At 45.6% G+C, this 14091-nt stretch overlaps 1 protein-coding gene across 2 annotated transcripts in view; it reads right to left on the minus strand.

The window, feature by feature from the left end:
* Nucleotides 1–209: 209 nt before the first annotated feature.
* LOC135556684 (tripartite motif-containing protein 16-like) overlaps nucleotides 210–14091 on the minus strand; it is a 28306-nt gene continuing 14424 nt past the window's right edge. Inside the window, exon 6 of one of the 2 annotated variants that reach the window (XM_064990069.1) lies at nucleotides 210–943. In XM_064990069.1, coding sequence (XP_064846141.1) covers nucleotides 420–943 — 524 coding nt within the window. In that variant the 3' untranslated portion in view covers nucleotides 210–419. Of the gene's footprint in view, nucleotides 944–11360; nucleotides 13880–14091 lie in introns of those variants that run through there. The other variant, XM_064990070.1, reaches the window with a different exon arrangement.

Here is a 14091-nt window from a genome sequence, read left to right on the forward strand (position 1 = left end):
AGATTGTGAAAACTGAGAAAACATATCAATGGTTCTGAATGACAACCAATATACATCAACACCACACATCATGATTCATGGAAATGTACTAGATTAAAACATTGTATTTGATAAAAATAAGTATATTACATTTTAATTCAACTATACAGTTAGACAAATTATTGTACAGAAAAACAGACCATCACATCTGGGGACCATCACCACCAGCATGACGAGTATCTATGTGGACCCTACTACAGTTGAAACATCTCAGCTATAGACTACACCAGCATGACTAGTATCTATGTGGACCCTACTACAGTTTAACCAGCTCAGCTATAGACTACACCAGCATGACTAGTATCTATATGGACCCTACTACAGTTTAACCAGCTCAGCTATAGACTACACCAGCATGACTAGTATCTATGTGGACCCTACTACAGTTTAACCAGCTCAGCAGTACTTTTACAACTACGTAGCCAAAACCCAGGATAGAGGGGCTGAGTGAATGTGGTCTGGACTCTGTGGAGGAGGGTCATTGTATCAGAGACACTGTAGAAGGACAGAGTACCTGCCTTGTGATCCAGGTACACTCCTACTCTGGAGGACTGAGGGCCTGATACTTTAGTCACAACATTATTGTGTCTGAAACAATAACCATCACTAAAGCACTGGTACTGTAAACTCCAGGACTTGTTATTGAGTCCAAATATATTACCTGTCTCTGTTCTGCTGATGTCTTTATATGAGACTGCTGTAATAACATAACCACTCCACTCCACCTCCCAGTAACAGCGTCCAGACAGACCCTCTCTACACATAACCTGGTAGTAGTTGGTGAATCTGTCTGGATGGTCAGGATATGGTTGGATTTGGCTTTTATAGGTCACCTTTCTGTTCCATTTAGACAGAGAGAGGTGTGTGTATGCTGTGTTTGGGTCCAGTGTGAGCTGACAGGAATCTGGGAGAAGAGCAGAGACCAATGAGGGGAGTTAGAACATTAAGTTAAGTCAGATACTGTATCTACCCTGTCTTTGATTAGAGCACAGCAGAGATCAAATCAGAGAAATATGAGGAGTCAGATACCCAGTCTTTGATTAGATCTACTATTGCTATATATTTCTAGAGGGATTGTTAGGAGTGTCAGTGAAAAGAGACTGTTAGTTACTTCACAATAAAGAGACTCACATTGTAACAACTGTTCTCCGGTCTTGGGCTCTGGAGGCAGTACAACATCCACTATATTCACTACAGACACACAAACACATTGACAGAGAGAGGAAATGTTATCATCATACCATATTCCACATGTATATGACCAGTAGGGAACTTTCAATGGTCTAAAGTTGATGTTCTTATTATTTTCAACACACCTGTAGACGAGTTCTTGGTCCATTCTCCTTTAAGGAAGTCTTCTAGTTTCTCTCTCAGTTCAGACACAGTCTTACTCACATCTCCAAAGTACCGAAGAGGACGGACAACGATGCTGGGTAAGTCTGAAGATATACTGATACTGGAGAGCGACTGATGACTCTGGAGAGGGAGGGACAGAGAGAGAGACAGAGCGAGGGGGGGAGACAGACAGAGAGAGAGACAGAGAGAGAGGAGGGGGAGACAGAGCAACCGCGGGTGAGACAGAGCGAGGGCAGGGGGAGACAGAATAACATAATGACTGAGATGAATAGCTTCACATTAAGTTAATTTCATATCACATGCATCAAGGCAGTTTAGTTACCTGGAGGAAATGGATGTGATCCTCTGTGTGTGAGAGCTGCTCCAAGTCAGTGCTTCTCTTTCTCAGCTCAGCCATCTCCTGCTTCAGTTGCTCCAGGAGTCCTTCAGCTTGACTCACTTGAGCCTTGTCTTGGGCTCTGATCAGCTCCTTCACCTCAGAACGCCTTCTCTCAATGGAGCAGATCATCTCAGTAAAGATCTGATCACTGTCCTCCACTGCTGCCTGTGCAGAACGCTGTTAAGAGAGAGAAAGAGAGAGACAGAGAGAGAGACAGTAGGTACAGTTGCCTCTGCACCACTTTGAGTCAGAACGCTGCTACCCTGCTCTCCAGGTCCACCAGGCCTTGTCCCCCCTCTTGGACAGGCAGGTACAGAACACCACTTGTGGCGCCCCCCCCCATCTTCCTCCTCTATTGGCACAATACTGTCCTCCTCCTCCCCAGGCTGTCCCCCCTGCACTTCCCCCCTGATCTGTGCCTCTTCCCCAATGACAGGTAATATTTCCTGTGATGAGCCCACCAAGCCCTTACCCACTGGAGTCTCTGTTACAACAGCAACCTGCCTCAGCTCATGTACCCAGCTGCAACCCTCCTCACCACAGCTTTCTCCACGGCCTGCACACCACCACTTGGCCCTGCTCTACTCTCCTCCCTCCTGGTCCCCCCTCCAGTAGCCTGCACACAACCACTTGGTCCTGCTCTACTCTCCTCCCTCCTGGTACCCCCTCCAGTAGCCTGCACACCACCACTTGGCCCTGCTCTACTCTCCTCCCTCCTGGTACCCCCTCCATTAGCCTGCACACCACCACTTGGTCCTGCTCTACTCTCCTCCCTCCTGGTCCCCCCTCCATTAGCCTGCACACCACCACTTGGTGCTGCTCTACTCTCCTCCCTCCTGGTCCCCCCTCCATTAGCCTGCACACCACCACTTGGCCCTGCTCTACTCTCCTCCCTCCTGGTACCCCCTCCAGTAGCCTGCCCCGTAGCAGAGCTCGACCCAGCCTTTGTCCCCTGAGTCCTAGTAGGCTGGACAATAGAACCAGTCATTTTTATGGAATGGTCTTCCTACCTATGTGAGAGACACAGACTCGGTCTCAACTTTTAAGTCTTTATTGAAGACTCATCTCTTCAGTAGGTCCATAATTGAGTGTAGTCTGGCCCAGGAGTGTGACGGTGAACGGAAAGGCACTGGAGCAACGAACCGCCCTTGCTGTCTCTGCCTGGCCAGTTCCCCTCTCTCCACTGGGATTCTCTGCCTCTAACCCTATTACAGGGACTGAGTCACTGGCTTACTAGTGCTCTTCCATGCCGTCCCTAGGAGGGTTGCGTCACTTGAGTGGGTTGAGTCACTGACGTGATCTTCCTGTCTGGGTTGATGACCCCCCTTGGGTTGTACCGTGGGGGAGATCTTTGTGGGCTATACTCTGCCTTGTCTCAGGATGATAAGTTGGTGGTTGAAGATATCCCTCTAGTGGTGTGGGGGCTGTGCTTTGGCAAAGTGGGTGGGGTTATATCCTGCCTGTTTGGGCCTGTCCGGGGGTATTGTCGGACGGGGCCACAGTGTCTCCCGACCCCTCCTGTCTCAGCCTCCAGTATTTATGGTGCTGTATTATATGTGTCGGGGGGCTAGGGTCAGTCTGTTATATCTGGAGTATTTCTCCTGTCTTCTCCAATGTCCTGTGTGGATTTAAGTACGCTCTCTAATTCTTTCTTGCTTTCTCTCTCTCGGAGGACCTGAGCCTCTGGACTACCTGGCCTGATGACTCCTTGCTGTCCCCAGTCCACCTGGCCGTGCTGCTGCTCCAGTTTCAACTGTTCTGCCTGTGGCTATGGAAACCTGACCTGTTCACCGGACGTGCTACCTGTCCCAGACCTGATGATGTCAACTCTCTAGAGACAGCAGGAGCGGTAGAGATACTCTGAATGATCGGCTATTAAAAGCCAACTGACATTTACTCCTGAGGTGCTGACCTGTTGCACCCTCGACAACCGCTGTGATTATTACTCTTTGACCCTGCTGGTCATCTATGAACATTTGAACATCTTGGCCATGTTCTGTTATAATCTCCAACCGGCACAGCCAGAAGAGGACTGGCCACCCCTCATAGCCTGGTTCCTCTCTAGGTTTATTCCTAGGTTCTGGCCTTTCTAGGGAGTTTTTCCTAGCCACCGTGCTTCTACACCTGCATTGCTTGCTGTTTGGGGTTTTAGGCTAGATTACTGTATAGCACTTTCAGATATCTGCTGATGTAAGAAGGGCTTTATAAATACATTTGATTTGATTTGACTAGGTCAAAACGGCCCAAGTATGTTGTCTGAGCTGGAACACAATGTTGACCTTTTTATTTTACCACTAAAGCTTGTTCTTAGGATGAAACTGAAAAATTACAACTGGTGTAGAAAGTAAACATCCGCACCTTGTTGGTGCCAAGTGTGTTTATATCTGCATTACCAGGAAGTAGGAAAAAATGGCAACTGACTATTTCTGGTCTAGTGATCGATGACAGCAGAGGACGCTGTCCAACCTTATGTCATTAGACAGAGGAGATTTTCATGATTAAAATGGTGTCCAACTTGAAACCACTCTAAATATGCACATTGCGATATTTTGTCAAATAAAAAGACAAACCCATATTTCTTTAGGAAACAATGGGACGACCTCAAGAGTTCCAAGAGTATTTTATTTTTTTACGTTTTACCTACCAGCAATTGGTAACAACATTGTACGCTGCCCAGACTTACATCCTTAGAAATAATAGGTTATCCTGATTAAAATGGTGTAGAACTTCAAACCATTATTATTAATTATTATTAACCAAATAAATACATCTATTAGAGATAATTGTAGAAGTAGACAGACATGTCCCTATTTCCCCAAAACAATGGCAGTCTGAAAGTTATAACTGCAGTCTTTTATTTAACCAGCTTACCATTTATCTACTACCATTTGACCTTTGGTGTTTAACACTTAGTGGTTTGTAATCTAGTGGTTAAGAGTGTTGGGCAGTAACCGAAAGGTGGCTGGGTCGAATCCCCAAGCCGACTGTAACGCTCCAGGTGTCGTGGGTGTGGAGTCAGACGCAGGAAACAGAGAGTGCAATACTGTGCTCTTTAATGCACTCACGCAACACTGGGTGTTCCAAAACCAAATGCCCCAAACACGGGGACGAAAACAGTACAACAGGATACACAACCAGGAACAAACACGTTCCTCTACGACATAACCGAAGGTCACAATAATTAATCCCTCACAAAGAAACAGGCCCAACTAATGACTCACTAACAGGTGCTAGCAATAAACATACAAGGAGGGGGAGGAAAAACAATCAGTGGCAGCTAATAGGCCTGTGACGACCACCGCCGAGCACCACCCAACCGGGAAAGGGAGCCACCCTCGGTCGGACTCGTGACACCGACTAGCTGAAAAATCAGAAAATCTACTTTTTTTGAGGCATATTTAGACAGAATGTCTGCCAAATGACTCACATGTAAATGTACACTTGGCATCTGTGAAAGGATGGCAGGTAGCCTAGTGGTTAGAGCCAGTAACCGAAAGGTTGCTCGATCGAATCCCGGAGCTGACAAGATAAAAATCTGTTGTTCTGCCCCTGAACAAGGCAGTGTCATGATGTTGGCCTGGGGGGGTTTATGACAGTCATAAATAACTCTTCCCCCTGTTTTCCTCTCTCTACCCTACTGAGGTTACATTCGCAAAACCCTTGGTTAATATAGAGATTCTGGGAACATCAGAAGGCGGGGAAATGAACTATATTCTGGTAATCCGATCAATTGAACATATGCGGTGGTACTTAATGAATATGATGTCAGTTCGGTTGTCATCTGAGACATCCTCATCAATGATAAGATGACAAACTCTTCAGTGGAAAGTCTATACATCAGAATTATCGGATTCACATGGAATTGTTGTTCAATTTAAATGTTTGAATATGAAATTATTCGTGATGGGATGAAATGTGATTTTAGCTTCTAAAATGTGAGATTTGGGTTTTAATAAGATAGGGCTCTGCTCAATCAGTGGCCCGCCCCTGTGAAGGGACATGGGCTATAAAACTTTTCAAACATGTCCTCCTCTCCCTTCCTATATAAGCCCTTGACAACAATATAACCTCCTGTTCTGATGATGTGAGGATGACGGTCCGATGTCAGAATGGTTCAGATAATAACTACAGAACGAAGCCAACATCAGCGTGAGCTTGGTTGCGAATAGTATGAACTTTGAACTTTTATTCACTACAGAAGTGATACCTCCTAGCCGTTGAGTTAGCAACAGCCGCTGCAAACGAGGTTTAGGAAGGAACAGAAAGAGTATCCTGTCTATCACACAACGACGTTACTACAACGTATACAATTTACCAGCAGAGACATTCTTCAAAGGACTCGGTTGGGCAACACGGCCTTCCATCTATCACCAACCTACCGAACTTCAGCTCAGAGTAAATATTTATTGCATTTGATACTGTATTTACGATAGCACAGCTTTGCCCTTTATTCCTCATTCTTCCCGCTCTTTCACTCAAACCCAGCCCTTCTTTTGTGTAACAAGCTGTCATATCTCTTCCGCCCGCTAGGGACGTTTTCCTTTACGACGTATTTGTAATCAAGTTATGAGTTAATTATGTGTATGTGTAATTCTGTGTGATTAGTTAGGTATTTAGTAAATAAATAATTTGTCACAGCCTGACTTTAGTGTTCTTTGTTTTCCTTGTTATTTTGGTTAGGTCACGGTGTGACATGGGTGATGTATGTGTTTGGTCTTGTCTAGGGGTTTTGTATGTTTATGGGGCTGTTTCCTTTCTAGGTGTTTATGTAAGTCTATGGTTGCCTAGATTGGTTGTCAATTAGAAGCAGGTGTTTATCGTTGTCTCTGATTGGGAACCATATTTAGGCAGCCATGTTCTTTGGGTATTTTGTGGGTGATTGTTTCCTGTGTCAGTGTTTGTGCCACACGGGACTGTTTTCGGTTAGTTCACGTTTATTGTTTTGTATTTGTGTTCATGTTGAGTTTTTCTTATTAAAACATGGACACTTACCACGCCGCATCTTGGTCCGATCCTTGCTACACCTCTTCAGAGGAAGAGGAAGAAATCTGCCATTACAGAATCACCCACCACAACAGGACCAAGCAGCGTGGTGACAGGCAGCAGGAGCAGCGTAATCAGGACTTATGGTCTTGGGAGCGAGATCTGGACGAGGTCACTACTTGGGAGGAGATAGACAGGTGGGCGGCCGACCAGGGAGAGTGCTGGAGCCCGCCTGAGATTCTCTGGACCACTGGCTTCCAGTTGAAGCTCGCATCCGCTACAAGACCATGGTGCTTGCCTACGGAGCTGTGAGGGGAACGGCACCGCAGTACCTCCAGGCTCTGATCAGGCCCTACACCCAAACAAGGGCACTGCGTTCATCCACCTCTGGCCTGCTCGCCTCCCTACCACTGAGGAAGTACAGTTCCCGCTCAGCCCAGTCAAAACTGTTCGCTGCTCTGGCCCCCCAATGGTGGAACAAACTCCCTCACGACGCCAGGACAGCGGAGTCAATCACCACCTTCCGGAGACACCTGAAACCCCACCTCTTTAAGGAATACCTAGGATAGGATAAAGTAATCCTTCTCACCCCCCCCTTAAATGATTTAGATGCACTATTGTAAAGTGGCTGTTCCACTGGATGTCATAAGGTGAATTCACCAATTTGTAAGTCGCTCTGGATAAGAGCGTCTGCCAAATGACTTAAATGTAAATGTAAATGCAGTGTGAGGAGGGATACCGGTGAATGGAGTCAGCACGGCGGCGCGGTAGGAAACCCAAGAGATAGGCAGCCACCAAAAATGTATTGGGGGGGCACATTGGGAGTGTGGCTAAGGCAGGTAGGAGACTTGTGCCAGCTTCCTGTGCATACCGGAGTGAGAGAGGGTGTCGTATTGGTCAGGCACCATGTTATGCGGTGGAGCGCACGGTGTCCCCAGTACGCGTGCTTAGTCGGGTGCGGTACATCCCAGCTCCTCGTATTGGCCGGGCTAGGTTGAGCTTCGAGCCAGGTGCCATAAAGCCGGCTTTACGCATCTGGTCTCCAGTGCGTCTCCTCGGGCCGGCGTACATGGCACCAGCCTTACGCATGGTGTCCCCGGTTCGCCTGCACAGCCCAGTGCGGCCTATTCCACCTCGCCGCACTGGTCAGGCTACGGGGAGCATTCAACCAGGTAAGGTTGGGCATGCTCGGTGCTCGAGACCTCCAGTACGCCTTCTCGGGCCAGTCTATCCGGTGCCATCTCCACGCACCAGCCCTCTGGTGGCAGCCTCCCACACCCTGTTCCTCCTCCTCACACTCGCCCTGAGGTGCATGTCCTCGGCCCAGTACCACCAGTGCCGGCACCACGCACCAGGCCTACAGTGCGCCTCGTCTGTCCAGCGCTGCCAGAGCCTTCTTCCTGCCCAGCGCCGCCAGAGTCTCCCGTCTGTCCTGAGCCGCCAGTCTGCAAGGAGCCACCAGGGCTGCCAGTCTGCAAGAAGCTGCCAGAGCTGCCAGTCTGCAAGGAGCCGCCAGAGCCACCAGTCTGCAAGGAGCCGCCAGAGCCGCTAGTCTGCAAGGACCCGCAAGAGCTGCCAGTCTGCAAGGAGCCGCCAGAGCCGCCAGTTTGCAAGGAGCCGCCAGAGCCGCCAGTCTGCAAGGAGCTGCCAGAGCCGCCAGTCTGCAAGGAGCCGCCAGAGCCGCCAGTCAGCCAGGAGCCGCCAGTCAGCCAGGTACCGCCAGAACCGCCAGTCAGCCAGGAGCCGCCAGTCAGCCAGGAGCCGCCAGAGCCGCCAGTCAGCCAGGAGCCGCCAGAGCCGCCAGTCAGCCGGGATCCGCCAGAGCCGCCAGTCAGCCAGGATCCTCCAGATTTTTTTTCTAATTTTGTCTGTCACAGTTGAAGTGTACCTATGATGAAAATTACAGGCCTCTCTCATCTTTTTAAGTGGGAGAACTTGCACAATTGGTGGCTGACTAAATACTTTTTTGCCCCACTGTATATATATTAGTGATACACTGAAATTATTGTAAGCAGTAATCATGAGCCTATAAATCAGAGTTACACTGTTAGCACTGAGGCGGTGTGCAATAGTAGGAAGACCACTTTATGCAGCTCACCCTGCACTATCATCACCAATGTAAATAACATGAGTAAGTCTACCTCTATTAAGCTTCTCAGTAAAGCATTAAAACAATCAAGCAACCCAGAAAAGTGCAAAAAAATGCCCATATTTACATATATAGCCTAAGAAACAAGGTCCATGAAGTCAATAACTTGCTTGTAACAAATTACATTCATATTCTGACTATATCTGAAACTCACTTAGATAATACCCAATGATGATACAGTGGTAGCAATACATAACATAACATCTACCGAAAAGACAGAAATGCCAACGGAAGCGGTGTTGTGGCCTATATTCAGAACCATGTTCCTGTAAAGCTTAGAGAGGATCCCATGTTAAATACTGTTGAAGTAATATGGCTACAGGTCCATCTGCCTCACCTAAAGCCCATTCTTGTGGGAAGCTGCTATAGACCAAGTGCTAACAGTCAGCATCTGGATAATGTGTGTGGAATGCTTGATAATGTATGTGATATCAACAGAGAAGTATATTTTCTCAGTGATATAAATATGATATAAATATTGACTGGCTTTCATCAAGATGCCCACTCAGGAAAAAACTTCAAGCTGTAACCAATGCCTGCAACCTGGATCAGGTAGTCAGTCAACCTACCAGGGTAGTTACAAACAGCACAGGAATTAAATCATCAACATGTATTGATCACGTCTTTACTAACGCTGCAGATTGCCTTAAAGCAGTATCCAAATCCATAGGATGTAGTGATCACAATATAATAGCCACATCTAGGAAAGCGAAAGTTCCAAAGGCTGGGCCTAATATAGTGTATAATAGTTCATACAAGAAGTTTTGTAGTGATTCATATGTTGATGATGTAAAGAATATTTCCTGGTCTGTTGTGTGTAATGAGGAGCAACCAGACGCTGCACTTGACGCATTTATGAAATGTCTTATTCCAGTTACTAATAAGCATGAACCCATTAAGAAAATGTCTGTAAAAACTGTTAAATAACCCTTGGATTGATAAGGAATTGAAGAATTGTATGGTTGAGAGGGATGAGGCAAAAGGTATGGCAATGAAGTCTGGCAGCCCAACTGATTGGCAAACACACTGCAAATTAAGAAATCATGTGACTAAACTCAAAGAAAACGAAACTACACTATGAAACAAAGACAAATTATATAAAGACTGACAGTAAAAAGCTTTGGGGCACCTTAAATGAAATTTTGGGGAAAAAAGCCAACTCGTCTCCATTCATTGAATCAGATGGCTCAGTCATCACAAAGCCCACTGATATTGCAAACTACTTTAGTGACTTTCTCATTGACAAGATAAGCAAATTTAGGGATGACATGCCAGCAACAAACGCTGACACTACACATCCAAGTATATCGGACCAAATTATGAAAAGCAAGAATTGTACTTTTGAATTCCGTAAAGTCAGTGTGGAAAAGGTGAAAGAATTGTTGTCTATCAACAATGACAAGCCACTGGGGTCTGACAATCTGGATGGAAAATGACTGAGGATAATTGCAGACGATATTGCCTCTCCTATTTGCGACATCTTTAATTTAAACCTACTAGAGAGCGTATGCCCTCAGGCCTGGAGGGAAGCTAAAGTCATTCCACTACTGTCACGCCCTGGCCATAGAGAGGCTTTTTATTGTCTATTTTGGTTAGGCCAGGGTGTGACCAGGGTGGGCATTCTAGTCCTTTTTTCTATGTTTTGTATTTCTATGTCTTGGCCTGGTCTGGTTCTCAATCAGGGACAGCTGTCCATCGTTGTCTCTGATTGAGAACCATACTTAGGTACCCTTTTTCCCCACCTGTTTTGTGGAATGTTAACTTTGTAGTTGTTCAGGGCACATAGCCCAAAGTGTTACGGTTGGATTTTTGTTTTGTCGACGTCATTTTAAAATAAAGTTCAAATGTATGCTTACCATGCTGCACCTTGGTCCTTCAGCCAGCCGTGACAGCTACCCAAGAATAGTAAAGCCCCATTTACAGGCTCAAATAGCCAACCAATCAGCCTGTTACCAACACTTAGTAAACTTCTGGAGAAAAATTGTATTTGACCAGATACAATGCTATTTCACAGTAAACAAATTGACAACAGAATTTCAGCATGCTTATAAGGAAGGACCCTCAACAAGTACAGCACTTACACAAATGACTGATGATTTGCTGAGAGAAATTGATGATAAAATGATTGTGGGGGCTGTCTTGTTAGACTTCAGTGCAGCTTTTGACATTATTGATCAGAGTCTGCTGCGGCCGAAGCTAAATTTGGGCTGTTTCTTGGGCTGTCCTTGTGGCCGCAAACCCCGGCGTCGTCGCTGTCCTCCGTTCTCTCCTTGCGTCTGCCTCCAAGAAAGGCTATCCTGTCCTGCCAGGATTTCCTCTCAAGTCCAGCATCCCGACCCATCCAATATCTCCTCCCAAGTCCAGGATACCTTCTCCTGGGCACGCTGCTTGGTCCTGTCGTGGTGGGATCTTCTGTCACGATCGTCATAATCACATTCGGACCAAAGCGCAGCGTGATTTGGGTTCCACATATTTATTGAAGTAAAAAGCACAAAACAATGAAGCACAAACAAACCGTGATGACAATGAAGTGTTCACAGGCAACTACACAAAAACAAGATCCCACAAAACACAGTGGGGAAATGGCTGCCTAAATAATGATCCCGAATCAGAGACAACGATGAACAGCTGCCTCTGATTGTGAACCATACCAGGCCAACAGAAATAAACACCCTAGATTACCCACCCTAGTCACACCCCGACCTAATCAAAATAGAGAATAAAAAGGGTATTTCTAGTGAGGGCGTGACAGCCCTAAATATTAAAGCATTGTATTTGAAACAAAACACTCACTAAACCCCAAACCTCAACAATATCTTGTAATAAATAATGTGGAAATTGAGCAAGTTGAGATGACTAAACTGCTTGGAGTAACCCTAGAGTGTAAACTGTCACGGTCAAAACATATTGATACAACAGTAGCTAAGATGGGAAGAAGTCTGTCTATAATAAAGCGATGCTCTGCCTTCTTAACAGCACTATCAACAAGGCAGGTCCTACAGGCCCTAGTTTTGTCGCACCATGACTACTGTTCAGGCGTGTGGTCAGGCACCAAAAAAAAGGCTCAGAACCGGAAAGCACGGCTGGCCCTTGGATGTACACAGAGAGCTAATATTAATAATATGAATGTCAATCTCACCTGGCTGAAAGTGGAGATATTGACTTTTATTTATGAGATGACATGTTGAATGCACCGAGCTGTCTATCTAAACTACTGGCACACAGCTCGGACACCATGCATACCCCACAAGAGGTCTCTTCACAGTCCCCAAGTCCAGAACAGACGATGGGAGGCACCCAGTACAACATAGAGCCATGACTACATGGAACTCTGCTTTGGCAGCAGCTAATAGGGATCCATAAAAAATACAAATACAAAATACACATGTAGAACAGAGACAGTAATTCCCCTGAACATCTTTCTCTTCCTCATCTGGTTTCTTTAACAGCCCTTCACTCCTCTCCTCTTCCTCCCCTCCTCCCTTTTCATTATATTCTATCAGCCACACCACTAGCTCACCTCCACACAATCCATTTGAAAGTTAAAGACACACATTGGAATAAATAACAAAGGAAAACTATTACTAGATGAAGTTTAGTGTGGTATTTTTTATTTCCCATCACCATAAATCATATTTAATCACTGAACAGTAGCAGACCTAACTTCATCTGTTCCTGACTCTGGATAGTGGATTAAAAAGACCATCAATCTCCAATGATATTAAAGTACTATTCTTAACATTACTGATACACTGAGAGGCAAGTCAAGATATCTGCTGGTTTTATTGTTTGGTCAATAGCACCACCAGGTGGAAAAAAGTAGGGCTGGTTAATCTCCATTGAACATTCTCTATAGGCTTAATCTGTGTCCAGAAAACAAGACCATATTGTTTAGTTACTATCTGTTCCACTGAGTAAAACTACAGAAACCCAATTGAGAAAAAATTATGGTTCTTAATGACCAACAATATACATCAACACCATACATCATGATTAATGGAAATGAACAGTGCAATTTATGAAATATGAATACATAACATCTTCTGAAGATCAGAGCAGAATGAATCATAACATCCAGGGATTATATCTGGGGACCATCACCACCAGCATCACCACTAGCATGACTAGTATCTATGTGGACCCTACTACAGTTTAACCAGCTCAGCTATAGACTACACCAGCATGACTAGTATCTATGTGGACCCTACAACAGTTTAACCAGCTCAGCTATAGACTACACCAGCATGATTAGTATCTATGTGGACCCAACTACAGTTTAACCAGCTCAGTTATAGACTACACCAGCATGACTAGTATCTATGTGGACCCTACTACAGTTTAACCAGCTCAGCTATAGACTACACCAGTATGACTAGTATCTATGTGGACCCTACTACAGTTTAACCAGCTCAGCTATAGACTACACCAGCATGACTAGTATCTATGTGGACCCTACTACAGTTTAACCAGCTCAGCAGTATCATTATAACTATAGAGATAAAACCCAGGATAGAGGGACTGAGTGAATGTGGTCTGGACTCTGTGGAGGAGGGTCATTGTATCAGAGACACTGTAGAAGGACAGAGTACCTGCCTTGTGATCCAGGTACACTCCTACTCTGGAGGACTGAGGGCCTGATACTTTAGTCACAACATTATTGTGTATGAAACAATAACCACCACTAGAGCACTCTAAACTCCAGGACTTTTTATTGTCTCCAAATCCACCATCTCTCTCTGTTCTGCTGACATCTTTATAGGAGACTGCTGTATCAACATCCCCACTCCACTCCACCTCCCAGTAACAGTGTCCAGACAGACCCTCTCTACACAGAACCTGACAATGGTTTGTGAATCTGTCCGGATGGTCAGGATATGGTTGGGGTTGGACTGTATAGGTCACCTTTCTGTTCCCTTCAGACAGAGAGAGGCGTGTGTATACTGTTTTTGGGTCCAGTGTGAGCTGACATAAATCTGGGAGAAGAGCAGAGACCAATGAGGGGAGTTAGATACTGTATCTACCCTGTCTTTGATTAGAGCACAGCAGAAATCAAATCAGAGAAATATGAGGAGCCAGATAGATACCCAGTCTTTGATTAGATCTACTATTGCTATATATTTCTAGAGGGATTGTTAGGAGTGTCAGTAAAAATAGACTGTTAGTTACTTCACAATAAAGAGACTCA

Source organism: Oncorhynchus masou, chromosome 15 (assembly GCF_036934945.1).
Source record: "Oncorhynchus masou masou isolate Uvic2021 chromosome 15, UVic_Omas_1.1, whole genome shotgun sequence".
In the NCBI taxonomy this organism is placed as follows: Eukaryota; Metazoa; Chordata; class Actinopteri; order Salmoniformes; family Salmonidae; genus Oncorhynchus; species Oncorhynchus masou.